The 27,808-nt window shown below is 36.4% G+C and overlaps 1 protein-coding gene across 1 annotated transcript in view; it reads right to left on the bottom strand.

The window, feature by feature from the left end:
- LOC114053840 (serine/threonine-protein kinase Sgk3) overlaps window positions 1–27,808 on the bottom strand; it is a 159,326-nt gene that overhangs the window by 27,226 nt on the left and 104,292 nt on the right. Inside the window, exons 6-12 of the mRNA XM_027876964.1 lie at window positions 19,525–19,612; window positions 12,029–12,078; window positions 8,106–8,163; window positions 913–996; window positions 687–818; window positions 218–330; window positions 82–127 (exon numbers count right to left, since the gene is read on the bottom strand). Coding sequence (XP_027732765.1) covers window positions 82–127; window positions 218–330; window positions 687–818; window positions 913–996; window positions 8,106–8,163; window positions 12,029–12,078; window positions 19,525–19,612 — 571 coding nt within the window. The remainder of the gene's footprint in view (window positions 1–81; window positions 128–217; window positions 331–686; window positions 819–912; window positions 997–8,105; window positions 8,164–12,028; window positions 12,079–19,524; window positions 19,613–27,808) is intronic.

Genomic DNA, 27,808 nt, shown 5'->3' with positions numbered 1-27,808 from the left:
ATGATGCACACACAAAAAAACACAAATACATTTTAACAGAACTTTGGAATTTACCTATGAGAAAAAGAAAAAAAAAAAAACCATACTTACTATTGAATCCAAAAGAATGTTTTCTGGTTTCAAGTCCCTGTCCCCAAAGAAAAAATAGACCTCTACATTAATTAAGATATTAGAGGAAAAAGGAGTATTAATTACTAGGAACATTTATGAAATTTACCTGTATACTATTTTTATAGAATGTAAGTAGCCCAAAGCACTGGCAATTTCTGCAGCATAAAATCTGGCTCTGTGTTCTGGAAAGGATCGTTCTCTTTGTAAGTGAAAGAAAAGCTGTCAATAAAAAGAATTCATGCTAAGATCAAAGTGGAAAGTAATACACATATATTTTATAATTCCAAGGACTGAATTTGTTGGCATTATTTTTACAATAAAGTTATACTGGCCAAGTTTGGCCCCAGAAAGAAGACATAAGAAAATGTTCCTGTTCCTTCTCTCTCTTTTTAGATATGGTATGTTGCTTGGCTTTTCTGAACTACTTTTCTCTCTTTTTTTTAAAGCTCAATAATAATTGATAAAGATAACCTAGAAACAAGACTGTAAATGAGATTTAGAAAAACAGACTTTTTATTTTTAGTATAGTATTTAGAAATGCTAACATACATAGTAAGATTATATGCAAAACTTACTTCCCCTCCATTAACAAAATCCAGAACAAAATAAAGCTTTTCAGTTGTCTGGAATGAATAATGTAATCCAACCAAAAATGGATGCTTCACATTTTTCAAGAGCACGTTACGTTCAGCCATAATATGTTTTTGCTGGAAAAAAACAGAAAAGAATCAACTTGTAACATATACTAAGAACAACATTTTGATTAGTTGAGAATGACAATACACAAGTCTTTTAATTTACCTCTTTCCTCTTCAGAACAATTTTTTTCTGCAACACTTTGACAGCATAAAATTTTCCATCTAGTTTCCTTTTTGCAAGAAGAACCTGTCACATTTCAAGATAAAGAAATAATTATAATTTTTAACATTCTGTTAATAATTTAATTTGTCGGTGGAAATGACATTAAAATAGGAGGCATTAACATCTGCTTTGCCACTGTACCCTAGGAGTTCATGGGACTTTTTCATTTGACATGCAGCTGAAGTCTTCCATATGTTGTTTCCCCCATTACAATGTGAGCTCTCTGAGAGCAGGGGCTATATAATTTTTCTATTTGTAAATTGAGCACTTAATACACTCCTTTGTATATAGTTAAATGCTTAATATATGCTTTGTTCATTAATCCATTCATTCACCAATAAATGAAAAATTTTAACTGGAAAAAAGCAGATACAAAATGACTGAGATAATTGCTTACTTGTGTTCTGAAAAGGGAAACTTCTTCTGATTTTACTTGCCTGATTTCCTTCCTTTTTCCTTTAGACTAGATGGGAAGATTATGAGAAGAATGAGGTTCTGATCCTCTTCTACTTAGTAAACTTTTATGAGTTTTTAATAATCTTGTCTTCACTTACTAAAGATAAATGAGAAAATTAAATGGAACTTGGAATACCTAAAATTTCTCTTTCTTTTAGTAAATCCCTAAAAAGCACCTTTTAGGTTTTATGTCGGGATTTGTATTTGAGAAAGACAAAGAAAGGGAAATGATAAAGATATCTTTCATAATTAGGATTTTCTTTCAAGCTTCGGTTTGGGGTTTAAGCACCTTATTCCAGAAGCAGCCCCCTGCTGCAGGTAGTGGCATAGCAGTACTTACGCATATTGCAAACCCTTAGCTAAGTGGAAGGTTTAGAGCGACAAGTATAAGAAAGAGAGAAGGCAGGGGGAGTAGAGGTAGATGAGCTCCATCGAAGGATCTGGTTGTAAATTAGGAGAGGCAGTACTAGATAGTGGGAGAGTGCTGGTCTTGGAGCATGAGAGAATGGAGCTGTAGCCTCAATTCTGTCTCTATGGCTAGCTACATGACCTTGGCCGGATAACTCACTTCCAATCTTTCCAGGTTATAGTTTCCTCTTCTGTAAAGTAAGAATGTTCGGACTAGGATCAGGGGCGACTCCACCTAACATAAAGAGCCCTATGGGATACATAGTGACTTAAAAAGTCACACATTAACACTATCACTGTTCTGCAATACTTAAAAAAATTATTAGATATTTTCCAATTACAGTAGTGTTATGGCTGCATATAGTCTGGACTGGATGGTTTCTAAGGCCTCCCCTAAGAAGGCTTGCTTTATAAAAACCGTCTGAGGCAGGGCCAGAACTAGAATCTACATTTCCAAATTCTCAGTCCACTGGTGCTATTTCACAATGAGGAACGTGACTTGTAAATATTAAAATGCTACTGAAATGTGATCTTTGTATTCCAGGTAAGAAACTATGCCATGCTGACTTCCTCCATGGCAAGGATTAATCAGAAAAGCCTCTTCTGTAAGTATGGTTTAGAATCACACACACACAGAAAAAATCCACAGAACATTAACTAAAATGAACCTTGGAGTTGATTTAATTGAAACTCCCAATTTCAGATGAAGAAACTGAGATTATTCTTAAAAAATAAAAAAAGGCCAAGAGGGGAGGTAATTATGTGAGAAAATTTCTTAAAATTAATTTAGTTTGAATTATCAACAATCACTTCCATAAGCTTTTGAGTTTTAAATTTTTCTCCCCTTCTCTCCCCACCTCCCTCCCTAAGACACACGCAATCTGATATAGGCTATACATATACATTCCTATTAAACATATTTTCACATTAGTGATGTTGTAAGTAAGAATTAGAACCAATAGGAGGAACCACCAGAAAGAGGAAACAAAACACAACAGAAGCAAAAAAAATAGCAAATAGTATGCTTCAATCTGCATTCAAACTCTATAGTTCTTTCTTCTTTGTGGATAGCATTTTCCATCATGAGGACTTTGGAGATGTTTTAGATCCTTGTATTGCTGAGAAGGGTAAAATAGTTTTATTGGTATCTAATTTTTTTTTTGTCTAGATAATGGGGTTAAGTGACTTGCCCAGGGTCCAACAGCTAAGTAAGTGTTATGTGTCTGAGGCTGGATTTGAACTCAGGTCTTCCTGAATCCAGGGGGGGTGCTCTATCCACTGTGCCACCTAGCTACCCCCGAGAAATTTTTTTTCCCTAGTATGAATGTACAAAAATTACATGCCCTCCTTTATAATCCATTGCTCTCAACATCATAACTATGCTCCTTTTCATTAGTCTTCTGTCACTTCACCTCCTCCTTTCTTCTTTTCACCCATCCAACCCTACTGTCTTTTACTAGAAAATGTTCTTATCAATTGCTTGAAATGAGTTTCTACTTTATAGAGTTCCTTACCTCTAACAGCCTCCAGTCTGCTGGGATCATATCATTAACCCTTCCAAATATACCGAACCCCGGTTTTCTCCAGTTAAATGAAGATATCTGACCCCCCTCCAAATAAAAGGTTAAACATACTCTTGGATGACTTTCCCTCTCTTACTTTCTGAGACTGAAGCTATTCTGCTCTGTACTCCCTCTACTCAAAACCACTCTTTTTTTCCTCAATGTGACGAGTAATGACTACTCCACAAATGTCAGGCTAGTCAGGCAACATCTACTAAGGTCCCTGACACGTAAGTGAGGATATATTTTCCCCTAAAAAGGCAATGAAATCATTCTTGGTATTTAACTGGTCCAGGGGACTGTGGCTCAAACTGCTGATATAAGTTGTTCAATTAAAGTACAAAAAGGTTGGCACAGGAGTAGATACTAACTGGGCTGACTTGGAACTGGGCGGCTTTCAACTGAAATAATGCTATCTTTGCAGAATAACCTTCACAAGCTATTGCTAAATAAACTTCCATTTATAAAATATGGTCTACAAGCCAGTCAGTCAACAAGCATTTATTGAAAACTTACTATGTATTTAGTGCCAGCCACTGTGCTAAGCAGAGTATGGTAATAAGAACGCTGGACCTGGGGTCAAGAGTGACCTGGATTTCAATCTAACCTCCAACATTTCTTCAGCTGTGGGACCTTGACAAGTAACTGATCTTTTGGAATCAGTTCCTCCTCTGCAGTAAGAGGACAATAATACCCAGAGTATTTACCTTGCAGGGTTGCTATACAAATCAAATGAAATAATGTACATACAGATATTTAAATGCTATCTAAAACTCGACTATTATTATTTTTCAGATTTTGATGTGAGCTCCTTGAGGACAAAGGCTGTTTTCAGTTTTGTCTTTGTATCTCTTAGAGACTAAGGTTATAAGGCTAATAAGTGGTAAAGAGACCAGTGATCCTTCCTCTATAAGCATTACTGGAATATTTCAAGATCTCATTTATAAGGACTAAGATCAGGGCAATGACCAAACATGATCCGAAGAGACTGATGATGAAAGTACACTTCTCACTTCTTGGCAGAGAAGTGATGGACTAAAGGTGCAGAATGAAATAAACATTTTCAGATGCAGCCGATGTGTGAATTGGTTTTGCTTGATTATACTTGTTTATTTTAGACAAAGGAGGGCTTTTATTTTGGAGGAGGGAGAATTGTCATAGTGGGGGATACAGTGAGATATAGTAAAAGGAAAAAAAGGAATCAATGATTTTAAAAATTTTGAAGGGGTCAGAAGAAGTTCAGAAAGCAGTATAAACAAGTGGGGCAGTATTGGTAACAAATGCTGGAAAAAAAGAAAACAAGCCTAAGCCCAAAATAATAAAGAATCAGTTTTATAGGCAATTTCATTTTCTGTTCTTATACATGAAAAAGTTTGTTAAGTTCATAATAAAAAAGTAAATACTTTAAAAGCCAATCTGCTTGTTGCCTATTTGGAACTCAGAACCCATTTCCCCATAAAAACAAGGCTGGAAATAATGACTATGTTCCCAGGCTATGTCATAAAAAACTTGTAGTTCATTATTACCTTTCATCTTATTCAATTTGGTCCAGTATTCTAGCCTGTAAAGATAATTTTGGGGGCAGCTAGGTGGCACAGTGGATAGAGCCCCAGCCCTGAAGTCAGAAGGATCTGAGTTCAAATCCGGCCTCAGACCAAACACTTGACACTTACTAGCTGTGTGACCTTGGGCAAGTCACTTAACCCCAACTGCCTCACTTAAAAAAAAAAAAAGATAATTTTGAGTTCTGACTCTCTTCTAGGGCATTCAGTTTTGTGTCATCTGAAAATTTAATCCTTTATCCAAATCTTTGACCAGTATAGTAAAAAAGCACAGTGCCAACCTCATATTCCTGATGCACTCTAATGGAGACCTCCTTCCAAGTTAACATTAAATCATTAATAACTACTCTGAACCTGGCCTTTCAACCACTTCTAAATCCATCTAACTTACTAACAGCTTGAATCTCTCCTTCTTTTCCATAAGAATAGGATGAGTTTATCAATGCTTGACTAAAATTTAGGCAAATCTTATTACTAACCTTGTGAAGAAAGTGAATAAGCGTTAACATAGCACACCTTGCTGTTCAGTCGTGTCCGACTATTTGTTACACCATTTTAGGGTTTTCTTGGCAAAGACACTGGAGTGGTTGCCATTTCTTTCTCCAGTTCATTTTACAGATGAGGAACTGAGGCAAACAGGTTAAGTGACTTGCCCAGGGTCACACAGTTAGTAAGTGTCTGAGGTCAGATTTGAACTCAGGAGGATGAGTCTTCTGACTCTAGGTCCAGTGCTTTATCTACTGCACCACCTAGCTACTCATAGCATACCTGGTCTTGATGAAACCAAGTCAACTTTTTGTGATTACAACTTCCTAACCATTTCATTTAGAATTTGGTCAGGAATATAAGTCAGACTCATTGACCTAGAATTTGCAGATTATATTCTCTTTATTTTTTTTTTAATCAGCAGAAGAACCATGAAGGAAACATTGAAGGAAAAGTGGAAAAATAAGGACAGTATTTGTGATGAAAGTCAAAAAAAGAAGAAAGGGAGTAAATGGAAATATCAGATGTGTCAGAAAGGACATGAAAAATGAAGACAGAGAAAATTTCATTGGATTTGGCAATGAGATCACTAAAACTTCGGAAAGCAGATGCAATAGGACTGAAGGCAAAAAGCAGGATGTATCTCATTACAAAAGGAATACATGGTTAAGAAGCTGAGGCAGGTTGAATATTCATTGGACAAGTTGAACTATAGAGGAAAATTTAGAATCAATACAATTACTTATTCATATTCAGTTGATGATGACTGACCTTTTTATTTTATGTTTTTTAACCCAATTCTCTTATTTTTGTGTGTTTTTAAAGTTTTCCTTTTAACAACTTTTGATGGTTCCCCCCCATGATCATTAGTTTCGAGTCACTCCTCAACTTAAATTTCACCTACATCCCCAAGATAAATACAGTTAACTGTGTCTAACTATATATGCATAGTTGTCGGTAGTACGATTTAGTATGTAAGCTCCTTAAATGCCAGCAACTCAGAACCATTTATCTAATTTCAAATACAACTAAGCAGAATACTACATATATGTATAACATTTTGTTTTATATTGATACTGACAAGTTGAATGAAAATTCAAGCATTCCAATGCCTTTCATTTTCTTTTTGTTTGAATTTAACTAAATTCAATTCTATTTTATTTTATTTTCAAGTCCACATTCTCTTCTTTCCATCTTTCCCTATCCCCTCCCTGCTTGAGAAAGCAAGAAAAATAAAACTCTTTTTACAACCATGTAGATTTAAGCAAAACAAATTCCTGTATTGGCCATACTTCTGGCACCCCCATCTACCCTGCCCCAAAGCCTGTATCTGTGCTCTGAGTCCATCACTTCTCTGAGGTGGGTAGCATACTTTATTATGAGTCCTCTGGAATTGTGGGTGAGCATTATGTCGATCAGCATTCCCAAGTCTTTCAAAGCTATTTGTCCTTACAATATTGTTGTTATTGTATAAATTGTTCTCTTGGTTCCTTTCCCTTCACTCTGCACCAGTTAATACGTCTTCCCAAATTTCTCTGAAATATCCCTTTCACCACTTCTTACAGCACAAGAACATTCCATCATATTAATATACTATAGCTTGTTCAGTCATTACCTGACAGACACCATTTCAGTTTCCAATTCTTTGCCACTATAAAAAGAACTGCTATAAATATTTTTGTTCATATGGTTCCTTTCTGTCTTTCTTTGCTCTCTTTAGGAGAGCAGAACTAGTAGTAACACTGCTGGATCAAAGGGTATGCACAGTTTGATAGTCTTTTGGACATATTTCCAAATTGCTTTCCAGAATAACTGGACCCGTTAATGCACTGACAATGCATTAACGTACCTGTTTTCTCACAGTCCCTTTAGCATTTGTCATTTTCCTTTTCTATCAACTCTGCCAAAGATGGGTGTGAAGTGGTACCAAAGAGCTGTCTTAATTTGCATTTTTCTAATAATTGGTGATTTAGGGCATTTTATATGGTTTTTAATAGCTTGGCTTTCATCTTCTGTAAACTCCCCACTTTCATTCTTTGACCATTTGTCCACCAGGGAATGGCTCTTATTTGTATAAATTTGACTTCAGTTCCCTATGTCTTAAAAATGAGACCTTTATCAGAGAAACTTAATGCAAAGATTCTCCCCCTCCACAATTTCCTGTTTCTCTTCCAATATTAGCTGAATTGGTTTTGCTTGTATGTACAGACTTTTAAAATTTTATGTAATCAAAACTGTACATTTTACCTCCTGTCAACTTCTCTTTTTCCTGTTTAGTTATGCATTCTTCCCCTAATCCACAAATCTGACAGGTAATTTCTTCCATGCTTTCCTAATTTGTTTATGATATCACCTTTATGTTTAAATCATGTACCCATCTAAAGCTTGTATTAATTACTTTTCTTTTTTAAGGAGTATCTCTTCAATCCTAGAAGTATTTCCTTCCTTCTTATCTCTATAAAACTATGGCCCTTGTGAAATAGTGCCTTATATTAGTGATATTTGCATGTATCTTATATTTCCTATTAAACTGTAGGTGTCTTGCAGGAAAAAACTGTCTTATAAAACTTTGTTTCCTACACGGTTCCAAACACAAGAAGGTACTCACTGAAGTTTCTGTTCAATAAATTTATAGAGTAAGAAAATAGAGATACTTTACCTTGCCAAAACTGCCTTTTCCAATAACTTTTAGGAAATCAAAATCTGTTGGTTTGGCACTGAAACAAAATAAGAAAGACACAAAAATAAACCAGGTTATTAATCTCAGTAAGAAAAATGCTGACTGTCCTAGTTGTAAGTAGCATATAAGCATTGAACTTTATGGCATGATGTCAAAAGTTTGAGCTATTTATAAAATACCTGAGAATATCTATAACCAATAAAACCAAGTAAGTTATAGGATTGTTAATCTAAAAAAAATTTAAATTTCTCCTTATTATATAATGATTATAATAATGTAAATGGAAATGACAACCACAAAACAATAAAAAACAAATATAAAGTTATAAAGAACAAGTTTGACCCCAAAGAAGAAATATGAGGAAATATTCCCACCCTTTGTTTTTGCAGAGATATGAGATGCCACAAGTGTGAAACACTGCATATAATATCAGATTTTTAAAATATACTTATTGGTTGTCCAGAATTTTTTTCTTTCTCCTAAAAAAAATTTCCTTATTATAAGGGATGGCTCTTCACGTTGGGGGGAAAGGGATCCAGAGAGAAATTCAGGCAATATAAGAACAAATTCATTAAAAATATATTTTAAAACTTGTGTTTTATATATATTTTAAAAAGATATCAATCAATCCATTAATCAAGTATTTATTACCACCTATTACGTGTCAGGCCCTGCGATAAGTGGTAGGGATGGATGCACTTACAAAGAATGAAACAATCTTTACATGTAAGGAGCTTATATTCTAATAGAGAAGACAAGAGGTACATTAAAAACACATACATGTATATATGTAAACACAGCACAAATATAAAATTAATAAAGTCATACAAAGTAATTAAATACAAAGTAGTTAGGAGGAAAGACAGATAGGGCATCATGTGGAAGATGGTGCCTGAGCTGCATAATAAAGGGAGAGAGGGATGCTATTAAGTGGAAGCAAGAAAGAAGTGCATCAGGACACACAGAATGGCCAGAAGACGGGCCCTTACTTACACAGAGCTGGAGTGTCGTTTGTGAGTGTAAGATGAGGAATAATGTCCAGTGAGGCTGGAAAGACAGGCTATGAGCAGGCTGTGTAGGGCTCTAAAAACTAAACAACAGTTTGTATTTATTCCAGAAACACTAAGGAGACACCATAGTTAGATGAGTAGGGGACTCTGCCAGCAGCCTGTAGGAGGGTCAGAAGACCAATTAGGAATCTGTTGCGGTAACCTAGGAGAGGTGATGACAGCCTGAACTAAAGTAGTATTTGGGTAACTGGAAAGAAGAGTGCAGATTCCATAAATGTTGTGAAGGTAGGAATGGCAAGATTTGGCAACTGACTGAATATGTAGGATGAGAAAGAGAGAGGAGTCCAGAATAACACCAAGATTATGAACCTAAGCGACTGGAAAGATGATGGTAGTTCTGATTGAAACTGGGAAATTTGGAAAAGGGAAGGATTAGGGTGAAAACATAATGAGTTCAGTCTGGAAGGCAATACACATCCTAACTAAATTTGTGAGTTGGCATCACAGGATGTAATACTTATAGTTGGTAATATATGTTGAAGGAGAAATCTTGGAATAGATAGTAAAGCTACTAAGAAATCTTTTTCCTAGCTGTAGGAAAAGACAATCACAATTTCACAAAGACTTATCAATGGCTATGTAATTTACTTTGTTTCTGCCTTTGAATGGAGAAAGAAGGAAGCCAGGAACAAAGGAATCAGAGAGAAAGCTAAGGCCATTCCTTTATTTGGATCAACCTGGCAGGTGAATATTCTGTTAGTGGGTGGGAAAGAAAAAAGCTGTGGGCAAAGTTGAGAAAAAACTGCTAGAAAGTTTGACGCCACTCCTGGTCTGAAGCTGTACTAGGAAGCTGCTTACTCCAAGATAAAAATGCAATCAGTCAACAAGAATTTATTCAGTGCCGATTACCAGGCTCTGTTAAGTGCTCAGGATACAAAGGAAGGCAAAAACATAGTTCTCGCTCTCAAGGAACTCAGTTTAATAGGGGAGACTATGCAAAGAACTATGTATAAAAAAGATCTATATCATAAATATGGGAAAAGGACCTACATGTACAAAAATATTCATAGCAGCTCTTTTTGTGGGGGCCAAGAATTGGAAATTGAGGGGATGCCCGTCAGTTGAAGAATGACTGAACAAGTTGTGGTATATGAATGTAATGGAATACTACTGTACTATAAGAATGATGAGCAGGAAGACTTTAGAAAAACGTGAAAAGACTTACATAAACTGACGCTGAGTGAAGTGAGTAGAACCAGGAGAACAATGTACACAGTAACAGCCACATTGTATGATGATTAACTTTCACAGACTTGGCTCTTCTCAGCAATACAAGGATCCAAGACAACTCCAAAAGACTCATAATGAAAAATGCTGTCCATTTCCAGAGAAAGAACTATGGAGTCTGAGTACAGATCGAAGCAAACTGTTTGCTCTCTTTTTTTGTTATTTTGTTTTTTCTATTATGACAGAATTATGGGTAACATAGGAAAGATTCGAGAGGCCTACCACTACAATGCTGGAATTCATTATCAAGCATCTTTTCATATACTGCTGGTGAAGCTGTACATTAATCCATCCATTCAAGAAACAATTTGGAATCTATGCTAAAAAACAGCTAAGATGTCCATACTCTTTGACCCTGGGGTTCCAATACTAGGCATACACTTCAAGGAGGTCAAAATCTTCATGGCAGCACACTTTGTGGTAGCAAAAAAATCTGACACCATGTAGGTGCTCACTGATAGTGGTACAGAATAGACTATTAATGAGCTGTACTATAAAAAATAAGAATGAGAATTAAAATGGAATACTTATATGAACTGAACAAGAATGAAGGAAGCAGAATCACGAAAAGGTACACAATGACTATAACACAACGTAAATTGAAAGAACAATAAAACAAAACTTATCACTATATAATTACAAGGATTAAGCTTTTTTGCCCCAGGTGAGAACTGAGAAAATGCATCTCTTTCCCTTCACTGCAGAGATAGGGGATGGATACTGGATACATTGTTAGACATGGTTGATGTGCTGGTTGGTTTTGCTGGTCTGCTTTTTTCCCATCTTTCTTTTGAAATTTTTGTTACAAAAGACATCTCACTAGGAAAGGGAGGAGGGATATAATCAGAAATAAATGCATTGTCATGGTAGCGAGGTGGCGCCACAGTCCATAGAGCGCTGGGCCTGGAATTAGGAAGACTGAGGTCAAATATGACCTCAGACACTTACTAGCTGTATGAACTGAGGCCAGTCACTTAAGCTGTCTGTCTCTATTTCCTCACTGTAAAATGGGAATAACAGCACCTGTCTCCCAAGGTTGTTCTGAGGATCAAATGAGATATGTGTAAACTGCTTAGTACACTGCCTGACACATAGTAAGGGCTTATTCCCTTTCTTCTAAATGTAAAAAAAGTCAACAATAAAAATAAATAAGTAAAAGAAATTAAAATATCTTTTTTCTTTAAAACAAATACTTCCAAAATAAACAGCCAATTATTTTAGCATAAACCTGTTACTTTTTCTGATAAAAAGGGAGGACTGTCTCCCAGGACAAAAAGCATTTTTTATTAAGCCTGCATATATAATTATAGTCTAAGCTATTTTATCCCCATTTCAAATAGGGAAACAAGAATGTTGCCAATCACATTCTGTTTAACTCCAATTTGTTCAGGCTATAACATTGCTACAAGGATTAAAACTTGGCATGACATACTAAATAATTTATGGAGTACAAAAACAATGTATGTCTAAGTATTCACTCTTACTCAAGTATTACTTCTGAGGCTCCCAGCTAAACTACTAGTTTTAAAAATAATATTTTTATATTAAAATGTTTCCCCCCACAATTAACAATAAAAGGATAGTTTGAAAAAAAATTAAACCTACTGAGGATTTCCAGATGGTCCCAGGTTGATGTTCTGTGAGGTAGAGTGTAGCTGTTTGGGGGAAGGAACAATAACATTTTCAATTAGTAAGACTGAAGTCAATAAACAGTTATTTATAGAATACATTTTAAGTGCTTTTTAGGGGGGATATACATCTGGCATTACTAAGACTTAGCAAGTCAGAAAAATCTCAAGGCTTTATTACCAACTTAAAGGTCAGTGAGTGATACTCTCTCTGTGAGAGGCAGAGGTACAAATTCATGGAGTAAACTAAATACCTGGTAATAACTGAAGATGTTTTTTCAGATCACACATCTTTGAAAAGATTCACTAACATTGTACAGATTTGTTTATGAAATTGGCAATTCTGGTTCACCAAATACTATCTAGCAAACTACCACATGGCCAAAACGAGACCTTGGGAAAAGCAACTCTTAAAAGAAGCCAGAAAAGGTCAATCCTGCTTCAATTACACTCACTTCACTAATTCTTTACACATTAAATAGATAAAAACAATAATTCAGTTGGTGTATCTAGATTCTTCAAATGTGTTTATTATGCTAGAGACAAGGGAAAAAAAAATTAAAGCCTAAGGAAGCAAAGCGAACTTCAAAGACTCCCATCTCCATTAATTGTTAGCTCCTAGAAATGTTTAGCCAAACAATCACTTAGTAGGTATTTGAGTAATGTATTAATGTGTTCAAATTCTAATGAAAACTATAGGATTGTAATTTTTTAAGAAAAAAGACAGAAGTGCCCTTTTTTACCCACAGTTAAATAAATCCCTTTGAAGAAAGAACAAGTTCTAATATAGTTCATTTTTCATTCCAATAAATATCTTTAAATTCCAAATCCCCAGAATTTGTTGTGGTAAAATACAGTTTTGTGATACATCACAATTTTGTTGTGAGGCAACAAAATTCCAGGTAAAAAAATAATTGGACAAATGTATTCATCTTCATCTTGGTATCTCACGGTCCAGCACTATTCATATAATAGATTAAAATACATGTTTGTTGAATGTGATTAACACTATAATATTATGATTCTATGGAATACCCGGAGAAATGGTATATAGCCTTTTATGCTTAAACATGCAAGCCCCAGAGTCTGAGATGTGGTGGAATACACACTGGATTCATGAAAATCATGTCTGAGTCTCAGTTCTCATAGACCTTGGGCAAGTCACTTTACTCATCCATGAAATGGAGATAAGAAAACCTATTTTATAAACCAAGAAGTTAGAGAAATTGAGCCATGAACATTAACTATATACTGTACATTTTATGTGTGTTTTTATTTTTTTTTATTCTAAATAGTCTTTTATTTTTCCCAGTAAATGTAAAGACAAGTTTGTTTTTTTTTTTAACTTTTTAGGCATTTGGGGTTAAGTGACTTGCACAAGGTCACACAGCTAGTAAGTGTCAAGTATTTGGTCTGAGGCTGGATTTGAACTCACATCCTCCTGACTTCAGGTCCTCCTGACTTCTGCGCCACCTAGCCACCCCAAGACAGTTTTTAAGATTCACTTTTTTATATAAAATTTTGAGTTCCAAATTTTCCTCCTTCTGCACTACCTGCCCCCAAGACAGTAAACAATTTGATATAGGTTATATATGTGCAATCATATAAAACACATCCATATTAGTCATGTTATGAAAGAAGAAACATAACAAAAGGGAAAAAAACATGAAAATAGTATGCTCCAATCTGTATTCAGACTCCATCAGTTCCTTCTCTGGATGTGGATAGCATTTTCCATCATGAGTCTTTTGGACTTGTCTTGTATCACTGTATTGCTGAGAATTGCTAAGTCAATCATAGTTGACCATTGCACAATGTTGTTGATACTGTGTACAATGTTCTCCTGGTTCTGCTCATTTCCCTTTGTATTAGTCCATGTAAGTCTTTCCAGGTTTTTCTGAAATCCACCTGCTCTTCATTTCTTATAACAAAATACTATTCCATTACATTGATAGACCACAACTTACTTAGTTATTCCCCAATTGATGGGAATTCCCTCAATTTCCATATAATTGTGGTTTTAATGATAAAGGAGAGATACAATAACTTAACTGTTCCTTTATCTAACTTTTCTCCAGTGGACTATGTAGGAGAATTAAGTGTACCTAGACTATGAAGCAGTCAACAAAAGTGAAGTGTCTAGTATTTGGCAGTCACAGCATGCTGGATACTGAATATACAAATACAATGAATTAAACAGTGCCTATGCACAAAGAGTTCTGAAGAAGTAGAGTACATATGTAAACATATACATAATCTACATAAGGAGATAAATACAAAGTATTTTGGAAAGCAGGGCACTAACAGTTGGGATGGTGGTGGCTGGAATCAGAGACAGCTTCCTCTGAAGGTGTTACAGCATGTAAGCTATGTATATGGAAGATAATTTATTCATTCAACATATTAAGCACCTACTATGTGCTAAGGACACAGGAAAAAAAATTAAATACTCCCTGCCCTCAAGGAGTTTTACATTCTATTACAACAACTAAGGCAACATATCTTTATAATTTAGGATTAAGTGTAATTTATTATTATTGCTATTTGTGAATTTTGTTCCAAAGGAAGACATCTCTGTAATTGTTAAGAGTTACAATGGAAACCAATTAGAAAATAAAATCAGATATATCATCTTTTGCCTATACTCCTGGTGTACTAGAAAGAACACTGGAGTTGGAAGTCTGAAAATTTCAGTGTGGCTATACTATCTGAACTTGGCTATGTCAACTGACCTTGGGCAAGTCACAATTTCTCTTGAGTCTTAATTTCTTCACCTGTAAAATAGAGATGATAATACTTATACTACCCACCTCAAGGGACATTGTGAGGACCTAATAAATACCTGTGAAAGCCCTGTGTAGCCATAAAGAGCTATATAGAGTAAGCTATTGTAACTTTTCAGGAATGTGTCTAATTAATAAAGTTAGGTCAAGCTGTAACTTATTAAAAGAATGAATAACATGACATTGTGTCACTAAACCTCTCTGGTTAAAGATTTCTTACCTGTTTAAAAAAAAAAGATGGATTTGGCTAGCTGACCGCTAAAGTTTCTTCCAGTGTTACTGTAAGAATCAGTAGAGTTTGTAATTATAACAACCACACTTGGCTTCACAGAAGAGCTGAGCTGTGGGAAACTATGGACGGGAATTATTTTATTTACACATATATTTGTATGTTCAGACACATCAGACGTGGCTGATGTGTTAGATAGCTCTTTCTTTTATAATCCTTATTACAAGGAATAATTTGTTGGGTAGGAGTAATATGTGTAGAAATAAACATGTAAAAACAAGATATCAATGAAGTTCTTTACAGAAAAATTGCATAACTTCATTTAATAAGGTAATTCTTATTTAGAATATATGAAAACTTTAAAATGAGTATAGAATTACAGAATTTTAGGGAAAAATGATTTTATAATTGAAGGAACAGGCTTCCCTTGTTAAGAGACTAGGCAATTTTCTCATGATTATAAGTTAGTGGCAAAACTGGGTTGGGAGCAGCCAGGATTCTAAAGACTCTGTGTTCTACTTCACCCTATGACCACATGGGACATCCAGGTGACTTATCACTACAAGCCATCTCTGTGTGCTGTGATCACCACTTTCCCTGTTCCCCATCCTGAGGAAGGGCTGGATTTTTTTTTTGGTGGGGAGGTCAGGAGAAGAGACTAGACCTGGGATTGTGTGAACTCTTCGAGATAAGTAAATCCTCTATCACGGCCTGGGAGATCAGATGATTTGCCCACAGTCATTCAGCACAGAAGTCATAGGAAGAACTTGAGTCCAGTTCTTTTCAAATCTGGGTCTGATGGTCTATCCACTATGCCACATGGACTCTCACATCAGAGCTTTATAAAAACTAAATAAATAAGTTGCCCCAGCACCAAACAATACCAAATCAATAAACTAGTAAAGCATATATCTAAATAGTATTCTTCTTGCTATTTACTGATACTTGTAGAAGTAACATTTTAAATAAGCTTATTCACTTAACTTGCTACAGGCTTATTCATGTAAAATAACATAATTTATATTTGCCTGGAAGATTAATATTACCATAGTAGCAGGCATCTTTGTGACATATTAGCACAATTTATTCAATAGCAAAGATATAAGGCTGAATAAGAAAGTCATGTGTTACTTCTAAACCAGAGGTTCTCCACCACCTCTGTCATTTGCATCTTACTTGATAAGGAAGAGGAAGAAATAATGAAGTATTTTTATTTAAAGGGCTTTTCCTGGTAGCTGGGCTGTGGTCATAGTTCAAAATAACATTTCAAAGTTTAGCATGGGTTGGCGATTGAGATGAGCAAGAGTTATCAACAAAAACTTTAACATTTCCCCCATATAATCCATAAAGTAGGAAATTTACTCATGGACTAAGGTTTGACTGTATTTCATTTTAAGTTACTATTCCCTTAAAGCTGGCATTAATTTAAATTTTTGCCATGGTATCTTCCCATTAATTCAATTCAACAAATGCATGGGAAGGATGGTGGAGGGAGGGATGGAGTAGAATAACACATACACATACAGAAATATTTACATGTTAACACAATATATACATTACATCTAATATAAAAGCAAGGCATATGTATAAATAATATGTTGTTGTTCATTCATGATCAAATATTCACGACCTCATTTGGCAAAGATACTGGAATAGTTTGCCATTTCCTACTCCAGCTCATTTTACAGATAAGGAAACAGAGCTATTACAAATGGGCAAGTGACTTGCCTAGGATCACATAGCCAGTAAGTGTTTGAGGGCAGACTTAAACTCAGGTCTTCCTGACTCCAGCCCAGCACTCTATTCACAGCACCACCTAGCTGCCTCCAATACATAATATACACATAACAATAACACAGACATAATAATATATATAAATACCAGATAATTTGAAGAGGGAAGTATCATTAACAACCTCGGAATAAGGGAAGGCTTCAATGAAGAAGTCTCATATAAATTTAGCTCTTGAGAAGTAGAAATTAGGGAAGGATCACATTCAAGGCATAAGGAACATATAATGTCAATGCATTAAGGCAGAAGATAGAAAGTGGAGTCTGGAAAATATTTAGTAGTCTATTTTGGTTGATTCATAAGATGAATGAAGGCAAGTGACAGAAGTTAAAACTGGAAAAACAGAACCATATCATGGAGGGTTTTAAAAGCTAAGCTGGGAGATTTGTATTTTAACCCTGAGGTAGGTCATAGTGAGCCACTGAAAACTCTTGAGTAGGGAAGTACATGATCAGATTTGTGCCTTAGGAAAATTATTTTGGCAGTTATATTGGAGAGGGGGGAAAAAAGGAAAAAGAGGAAGACTAATTAGGAAAAGCTTTTACTAGTCAATAAGAGGTGACAAGGGCCTGGATTGGGGAGGGGGTGGTTGTGAAAACAGAGGAATGGAGAATGATGGGAAAGATGTTACAGAGGTAGAATCAGTAAGATGGGGCAAATGATTCAGTGTGAGGGGGGTGAAGGAGAAGGGATGACTTCTAAGAGGCCACAACCTGAATGACTAAATGAGAGTCCCCTCAATAGAAATAGGGAACTTTGAAGCAGCAGTTTTAGGGGGGAATCAGTTTTTTTAAAACTTGATGACTTTAAGTAGCTAACATGTGGGACCGCAGTTCAGTAAGATTAAGGCCAGACTATCTACGGTAGTCATTGGTGTGTAAATGATAATTAAATCTATGGGAGCTAATAAATCTCCAAGGGTAAGGGTATAGAGAAGAAAAGAGGGCCCATCACAGATTCCTGAGGGATACTCACACCAAATGAAAAGGAAGTGCATAATACTGATGTGAAAGAGCAGTTAGGTTAAGAAAAAGTCAAGAGAGAATGGCACCAGAGAAACCTGAGAAACAAGAATTCCCAAGAGAAATGCACATGACTAATGGTGTCAAGAGCATCAGAGAGATCAGGGGAGTTAAGGCCTGGATTTACCGGATTCAACAGTTAAGCGATCACTACTAACTGGTCAGAGAGCAGCTTCAATAGAGCAGCAGGGCTTTTAAGACATATTGCAAGTGGCTGAGCAAAAAGGAGATGGAAAAAGGAAGTAGAGAACACTCATTCCAGCAGGCTGGTAGTAAGAGAAAGGAAGCTGGAATAATTAAGGCAACAAGCATTTATTAAGCACCTATTTATCACATACGAGGAACTAAGCTAAGTGCTAGGGATACAAAGAAAGGGAAAAAAACCAATTCCAGCCTCAAAGAACTTATTGTAATCTAAAGGGAGAGGACACCATGTGATAAGATTAATACAACAAAGTGGAGCTAATCAAAGTTAGAGAGGGGAAAGCTCCAAGGCTAAGGAACCTGAGAAAGGCTTCTTGCAGAAGATGGTGCTTGACTCATATTTTAAGGGAAGAGGGGGACTCTGAAGCAAGGGTAAGGAAGGAGTGCCTACCAGACATGTGAAAAGGCCAGCACAGAGCTACAAAAAGGGAGCAGGGTGTCATGTGTGAGGAAGAGAGAGAAGCCTAGTTTGGATAAGGAGTTCAGTTTTGGGGAAGGTTGAGTTCAAGATGTCTCTAGGATGTCCAATGGGAAGATGAAGCTCAGGGGAGAGGCTGGGTGGGGTTGGGAGTCATCTGCATAAGATTATAGTTAAACTCAGGGGAACTGATAAGGTTGCTAACAGAGAGTACTGGGAAAAGAGAAGAGAAATGGGAAAGGACCTTGGGGAATACCCATATGAAAAAGAACATTTTGTTCTGAATGTGTTGAGTTTGGGGGCAGCTAGGTGGTGCAATGGATAGAGCACTGGCCCTGGATTCAGGAGGACCTGAGTTCAAATCTGGGCTCAGATGTATAACACTTACCAGCTGTGTGACCCTGGGCAAGTCACTTAACCCCATTGCCTAGCTAAAAAAAAAGGAAAAAAAAAAGATCTTAAAACGACCAAGACTGGAGACTGGAGAGAAAGAAAGGTCCAAGATAAAGAAATACGGTATGCCCTTCATATCCAGTAAAAGAGACTGAGGGACATGTAGGAGAACAGAAAGATAAACCCCAAGAGACAGTATCCAGGGGAGAGGGTAGTCAACAGTGTCAAACACCAGAGAGATTAAAACTGATGAGAAATGAGAAGAGGCCATTAGATATCTCAACGAAGGGATCCAGGTCATGCCCAGTAACAGGTTTGTTTGTCCGAAAGAACTACGGTGACCTGGGCACGTCTGTAGGTGGTAGAGAAGAAGCCAGTGAATAAAGAGTCATCAAAGATCGGGGTTGGGAACAAAGAAGAATGTTCAATGGGGCAAGATAACAGAGGAAATAGAATACAGAAACAAAGGAGGAGATGTGTGGAGATGATGAGAGTTTCTAAGGCAAAGGGGAGGGGAGGCTGCTCAAGGTAGATCTTGATTTTTACAGTTAATTAAGAAGCACAGGCATATGCTGGGCCTATTTCAGGGATGAATACATGGCAGCTTTAACAAATATTAACCCATTTTATTACCTTCTGAATACTTCTTTCATCCTCATCTTCAGAAGGATCTGACTGATGTCGTGGACTGTCCATTTGAAGAAATGCTCTGACATCTGGACTAGAAACAAAATTAGCTTTGTTATGATGCTTTGTTCTTTTTTTAATATTTTGTTTTTTCTAATTACATATAAAAATAATTTTTAACATTTAAAAAATGATTTTTGAGTTTTAATTTCTCTTGCTCACTCTCCTCTCTCCTCATTGAGAAGGCAAGCAATTTTATATAGGCTTATACATGTGCAGTCATGTAAAATGTATTTCCATATTAGCCATGTTGTGAAAGAAAACACAAAACCCTTCTTCCCCCCCCAAAAAAACACAAGAAAAATAAAATTTAAAAAAGTATACTATGATCTTCATTAATTCTTCATCTGGAGATGGACAGCATTTTTCAACATAAGTCCATCTGAATTGTCTTGGATCCTAAGTCACTCAGAGTTGATCATTGTACAGTATTGGTATTATGGTGTACAATGTTCTCCTGGTTCTGCTTACTTCACTTTGTATCAATTCATGTAAGTCTTCCCAGGTTTTTCTGAAAGATGCTTTATTTTAATACCACCAACTATCAACATTCCTATATTTCTTTTTCTATCATTAGTACACTAGTCAGATTATCTAAAATAAAATTTATGATATTATAAAGCTGAATAAGACAATTTTCTTTTTGTTTTTTCAAGGCAATTGGGGTTAAGTGACTTGTCCAGGGTCACACAGCTACTGAGTATCATATGTCTGAAGCCGGATTTGAACTAAGGTGCTCCTGACTCCAGGGCTGGTGCTCTATCCACTGCACTACATAGCTGCCCCTTGAATAAGACAATTTTTAAAAGTAAATTATTTCCAAAAACTATTTTCCCTGTTCCTAGGATAATTCTTAGCACATGTATGTACTGTATAAATATTTGTTGAATTTTTGTTGTCCCTCCAATCTTAACTAATTACTAATTTGCTTCTTTAAAATGGTAACTCTTGTCACTAAATAATCTAAACAATCAGATATAACTTGTGGTTCAAATGTGTGAAAATCATCTTATTTTCTAATTGAAAAATTATTTGAAATAATTTTATGGAAAAATGTGGTGATTTAGTACCATAATTACGTTGCATTTGCATTTAAACTTTTAAAAATACATTATTAGTAGGGATAAGAACTCAGTCTCTTCATCTGTAAAATGGGGATAATAGCACCTAACTTAGGTTTGTCATGAGGACCCAATAAGAGAATTGTAAAGAGTTTAACATAGCACTTGGCACATAGTAAGCACCATGTAAATGTTAACTATGTTAATTTTTTTTTTAATTTGTGCAATAGGGAACACTCAAATAAGGCAACTCCTACTAGTACAGGTTGGTACTTTCTCTGCGACTTACAGTTTCTGGGAGCTGCACAGAACACTGGGAAGTTATGTGACTTGCTAAGGGTCACACCCAGCTGCTCTGTGTCAGCTCAACTCCATGACGGGCTCTTTATCCACCGTGTCATGCTGCCTTTCATGTTATTAGTAGAAAGCTTTAAAAGAGCACATCTTTTTAGAACGCAATGTCTTTATAAAATATAATACCTTGACTTAAAAGGTTCAAGGGTTATGAACTGCACATTTAAAATGTCAAAGCAGCAAAATTACAGGAGCTAAGTGACAGACAAACCAAGAAGGTTCAAGTTTAATAAAGGAGCTGGCAACATGCTAAAAATAGTTCTGTCTGTTTTAACCTAGACTAAAGACAAAGATTTAAAGTTGGGACACCATTCTCCTAAAACATCGACCATGTTATAGGAAAGATCAAAGATTCCTACTATCAGAGAGAACTTCACATTTCAACAGTTCTACAGGGTTCTGACTCGTGAAGGGTATATATACAAATCTCAATGCTGAAAGGGTGCTTAGGTATCCCCAAATCCCAACAATTCAACCTCGATGCAGGATCTACAAGCTCGATTTGAACATTTCCAATGACAGAGGACAAGCAGCCTTCTCTGAAATTTGTAGTTTTTACCCAGAGAATCACAGCCACTATATCAGAGATGGAACTTAATCCCTGGTGCTTTTGACTTTGAGGACCAGCTTTCTATCTTCTCTGCCACTGAAGGAAAACTCTAATGGTTATTTTTGAACTTTTCTTCTTTCCAGTTTTCACCAATTGATGTGAATTCTGCCCTCTGGAGCTACATACAACACAATTAATCCTTACTCCACATGAAACTTCTTTAAATATTTAAAAACAACTACACAATTCCCTATAAATCTTTTTATTTTCTAGGCTAAATATTCCCTAGTTCCTTCAACAATAATTCATATGACAGTTGCTATCTACTTCCTTATCCTGATTATCCTCCTATAAATTTGCCAACATCTCTCATAAAATATGAGATTGAACGTGACATTCCAGATACTTTTTATGTATGGACACTGAAAAGTATAGTGGGACTACTACTTTACTCATTCATGTACTACTTTACCTATTATTGTAGCCTGAGATTCCATTAGGTTTGCTTTTTTTTTTCCCAGCTGCACTGTGCAATGGCTTATGTTGTATGGGTGGGCAGTCAGTCAGCTGATGCCCCCATCCCTCACCACTGTCCCACTCTAGGTCTTTTTGTAGGTCAACTTTGCTTTTTGAGCGAAGGTGAGTTTCCCTGTGCCAGTATACCTGATTTTCTAAAATGTAAGTTTATCTCTATGGAATTTCACTCTCAGTTTTGGCCCATTGTTTTTATCTTGTTAGCTAACATATTTACTGTCTCTTTGCCTTGGGTCTGCCATGTACACAAATGATAACAAGTCTTTTATGTTTTCATAAAAGTAATCTATAAAAAGCCAAGGTGAAATAAATGCATTAATCGACAGACTTTGTGTATGTTCAGTCAGGTACCAATCTACCTAAGTCAACTACCATCTAGACTATATTTTTCCATCTCATTCACGTGGAAATCAGGAGACAAATTTTAAATTTAAAAAAAAATTCAAAGTCTTACAAAAACCAAATAAAAACAGCATTTCTATATATGTAGAACAGAAAAACAGGATAATACAAAAAAACTGTATGTACAACTTGCTTTTATTTAAAAATATGAAATACATTTAACACATGTGACTTTCAAAGATGTCCAGCTTGTCTGTGATTACTTCTGGTCTCTCCTGTACATTTTTAAAATACTTCAACAACTCTCTTTTCTTTTTTGCCAAAATATCCTTAGGCCCATTCCCCCTTCTACCTCCCCCTTCTCCCATTGAAGAAAGAGAAAAATAAAACCCCTTTATTGACTATGCATAATTAAGAAAAAAATCCTCCAAATGTCTTATTCTGCATCTTGAGTCCAGCAAGTGATGTTTCATCATTGGTCCTATGGAATCAAGGTTGGCCATTGCACTGATCAGAATTTTTAAGGCTTTCAAAGTTGTTTGTCTTCACAATGTTATTGTCAGGAGACAACTTGTCAAATAATTACTAAAAATATGACAATGTATTTTTTTTAAGTTTTTAGGCAATTGGGGTTAAGTGACTTGCCCAGGGTCACACAGCTAGTGTCAAGTGTTTGGTCTGAGGTCGCATTTGAACTCAGGTCCTCCTGACTTCAGGGCTGGTGCTCTATCTACTGCGCCACCTAGCTGCCCCTAAAATATGACAATATTTTTAGCATTCCTTTGACTTTCTAATCTTTAAATGCCAGATTGCTTGAGTAAATGGAAAGGAATAAAATGAAGCCTACTTGAACCTCTACAACAGATCCTAGTGATTCCCTACCCTTCTTCCCTAGGGACTCGCAAACTTTCTGTTTAATAATAAAGTATTATTGTCATCCACATCAGGCTTATTAGTATCTCTTGCTCAGGCTTGCAGGGCATACCATGTCATGCTTATCTGTGGAATGGAATGCTTGCACTAGCTGCAAACTATCATTCACTGAGCATCCCACAGATAAGTCATTGACAGTGATTTATACGGAAGAGGTCCTTGGCATCAGTGATGAACAGGCCCTGTAGGGAATACTGTTATCCTCCTTCAGTAACTCATAATCTCACAACTGATTGCATGGCATGGGAGACACTGGCACAAGACCACCTGGCATGGCGTGCCCTCATCAAAGAAAGTGCTGTGCTCTATGAACAAAACAGAACTGAAATAGCTCAAAACAAATGTGAAATGCACATGTTTAGAGAATCCACCCCAAATGTCCACATAAATTATTTATGTCCTACCTGTGGTAAAGCATTCTGAATTTATATTGGTTTGATGAGCCACAGTTGGACACACTGTAACTTGACTCTAACTTACTGATGTCATTTTGGTCCTCTTCAAGAACGAAGGACAACAACCAACCATCTGATCTCAAGCTAGGCTTCTAGTCAGATCTGCCAACAAGAGATTTTCAAATGGCCCAGGACACTCTTTTCAAGGCTGTCCTTGAAATTCAGGCCAAGTGAGTAAACAGGGAATCTACACACACTAAGGACTTTGTAGCTCAGTTGGCCAAAATTAAGAAACCTGGTCACTGAATGCAATGCTCTCTGTAGGCATACAAAGGTGAAATCAAGGGTATAGATACTTCCAGGTATTTCCCTTTATAGTCTATACGTAGATGGTACAGTGGACAGACCACTGGACCTGGAGTAAGGAAGATGAGTTCAAATCTAGGATCAGTCACCAGCTATGTGACCATAGGCAAGTCACTTGTCTGCCTCAGTTTCCTCGACTGTAAAATGGGGATAATAATAGCACCTCCTAGAATAGTTGTGAGTCTCAAATGAGAAAATATCTGTAAAGCACTTAGCACAGTGACACATACATGCACTTAAATACTTACTGTTTTCTTTCTAACCCTACCCCCACGAAAGCCCCATCAACCACAACAGTGGCATGGAAGATAGGGATCAGTTTCCCAATGCGAACACTTCCAGAGGACATGGTTGCAAGGGGTGGAAGACGGAGGAAGTTCCAAGCTTAGAATGACAAATAGTCTACGCTCCCAGACTGCAGTTGGGGCAACTGGTTGTAATGATATATTGTGATAATATATAATAATGTATTATCAAAATACATAATATGATAATAACTAGCATTTATATGACACTTTAAGGCTTGCAAAGTGCTTTTCCTATATTGTCATTTGATCCTCATATCGGATGAGAGAAGTAAGACTGAGAGAGGTTAAATGATTTGCCCCAGGTTACACAGCTAGTAGGTGTCAGAGGCAGAATTTAAACCCAGATTTCCCTGACTCCAAGTCTACTATTCCATCCACCAAGTAATCTCGAGGTCCCATTCAATAACCCACTGTAGAGTTCTATTGGGCATCATTAATACCAATGCGAATGTCATAGTTTTATAGTTTTCAGATTCCACTTTTCTTCCCTTTTTGAAAAATGGAGCATCTGCCCATCTCCAGTCTTTTGGTTCCTTTCTTCTAGTTCATGGTTTTTCAGGAATACCCAATAGTGGTTCAGAAATTACACCTGCAAATCCTTACGATACTTTGGCATGAAACTAAAGTCTGAAGAACTTAACTCTCTTAAAGTAGCTAAGTGCTCTCTTATATCTTCAATTAATGTCAGATTGAAGCGGTAAAACCGTATTCATCCTACCCTTTCCAGTTTTAACATCATTCTCCTTGGAAAAGGAGGAACGGGTGGTTATTGTCTGTTGAACATTATACCATCTGTGAAAACCAATGGACATCAGATTCTTGTTTTTCTTCTATTTCTGAACATACCTCAAAAATGTCCTTTAAAAATTATCTTAAGCATTTGTCACAAACAATAGCTCACTTTGGGCTTTAACCTTCCTGATGTTATTCTTACAGGCTTGTGGTCATAATGCAATATTCATTTTTGTTACGTTTCTTTTAGTATTCTGAATAATACACTTTAAAAATGAGATTGCCAGAAGGCTCACTAGGCAGAATGTTTTTTTTTAAAGCTTTCTTCCCACCTTTTTCTTCCTCACTGGGATTTATGGGATTGTACTATAAAAATTTTAAATTTAAAAACCTCAGATTTTTCTTGAATAATCTTCCCTTTCAGAATCTTTGGTGATGGTATCTTACCTATTTTTTCTCTGAATTTTTAAAATTCTTCCCTAAAGACTAGGGTACATGTCAAACTATGCCTGGAATTCCTTTCCTCGGCTATTATTACAAACACTAAAACGATAGGGCCATTTTATCCCAAGGTGCCAGTCATTTCAACACCAATCAGTTCACTGGAAAAAACAAAAACAAAAACAAAACAGGAACCATATCTACCCTACTTAACTTCTTCCTATCGTGAGGATAATAAAAAATAAAAGATCTGAAAGTGCTTTGAAACCATCAAGTGCTATGCAAGTATAAGCCACATCTGTATTTATATTTATATGCTCAGTATACAGTAGAAAGAACACTGGATTTTAAGCATATGAATTGGTTTTGAGTTCTAGCTTTGCTACTTGGTAGCTATGTAACCTTGGACAAATCACTTGAGCTCTCTAAGCCTTAGACGTCTCCATCAGTACAAGAAGGGGGAAGCATGGCTAGACAGCAATTCACCTGACGGTAATTTGGTGGTTTTACTAGACTACAAACAATGTAAGACAACACTGCAATATGGCAGCCAGAGGGGTTTATATATAATCTTAGGCTGCATTAAGAAAAGTACAGTGTCCAATAGTGTCCAGAATGAGGAACGTGAGATTGCTATTCTAATTCTATTTTGCCCTGGTTGGTCCATACATGGAATAGAATATTCAGCTCTTGGAAGGGGGACTGAAATAGTGTCTGGGGCAGGGTGAAGTGGACAGGGGTACAGCTAAGATGATGAAGAACCCTGAGGTCAAACCATGAGGACATTTAGCTTGGGGCAGCTATTGACAAAGGTCATGATATTTCTCTTTAAGTATGTGAAGGGCAGTCATATGGAAAAGGCATTAGACCAAGAAGGAAGAACCAGGAGATACAAATGGAAGCTGCAGAGAAGACTTGGGCTTTCCTGAGTATGAGTCCATGCGTATGTCTTTCTATGTTACGCTCAGTGCTTATTACAGTGCCTGGCACATAGTAAGCCCTTAGTAAATGCTTGTTGATTTACTATCAGAGTTTTCCAAAAGTGGAATGGGCTCCGTAAGAAGGTAGTGGGATAGAGGTCTTCAAGCAACTTTGTTATTAGGAGTGGAGTTATGGGGTATTTTCATTGAGACTGGAGTTAGACTAGTTGATCTCTGTGGTCCCAACAATGCAAAATGAAATAATAAACAAAGTACTTTGTACTGTAAATGATCTCATTTTTGTGCCTATTCCTTCTTTAAAAGAAAAGACTTCTGTCCTGTGTACTCCTTGTTCATATCCTTGTATAAATCCTTCATAGAGGAAGCAACCAAGGACTTGCTTAGCTCCTTGTCAGGCCACTTGTGGTGTACCATTGTTTATATAAAAAAATTCATCAGGAGAATGCTGGTGGTAAAAGGATGGTTGGGGATGAGGGGAGCAGGTTAGGGAGCTATTTGGGACCACTGGAAGTGCTCTGCAACTTGCTAACTACAGTGCAGTCCACTCTTTCACTGCTGATTTTTTTTTTAGGCCCAACTCACTGTACCTCAGCAGCTGTCCAATATAAATGTACTGACAGACTAACTCAATGGTACCCATACAACTATATACTATAATCTGAAAAATATACATTGCTCATCCATTAAGTTTATTCTTTCTGGATATCTTTTAATAGTCATGAATATTACTTATGAAGCCTTGATGAAGATATACTGCTCAGGAGTTTTGCATAATCAGTGAATTAGCCAGCACTTATATAATGCCTACTATGTGCCAGGTACTGTATTAGGCATTTTACAAATATTATCTTATTTGATCCTAACAATAACCCTGGGAGGTAGGTGCTATTATTATCCCCAGTTTACAATTAAAGAAACCGAGACTTGCTCAAGGTCACACAGTTAGTACATGTCTGATGCTGGATTTGAACTCTGTTCCTCCTGATTTCTAATTCCAGTGCTCTATGCACTGTACTACCTAGCTGCACAATACAATTTAAGGACAGGAGCATCTAGAGGCCCTCACCATCTATAAACAATCTGTGTAGGATATTTTCCATGACAGTGGTGGGTATTTTTATTAAAAATTCAGCTTCTTATTTTTATACAGTTGCATGATCTTAATATATGCATAGATTCCTGAGTGTGATAATTGTCTTCTATCAGCTAAATGTCTGTAGGAAATAAGAAATATACCTATATATGTGATGATGATCATAACCAGTGCCTTCAC

The sequence above is a fragment of the Vombatus ursinus genome, unplaced genomic scaffold, assembly GCF_900497805.2.
Source record: "Vombatus ursinus unplaced genomic scaffold, bare-nosed wombat genome assembly UNPS02014812.1, whole genome shotgun sequence".
NCBI lineage: Eukaryota > Metazoa > Chordata > Mammalia > Diprotodontia > Vombatidae > Vombatus > Vombatus ursinus.
This window is presented reverse-complemented; position numbering and strand designations above follow the sequence as displayed.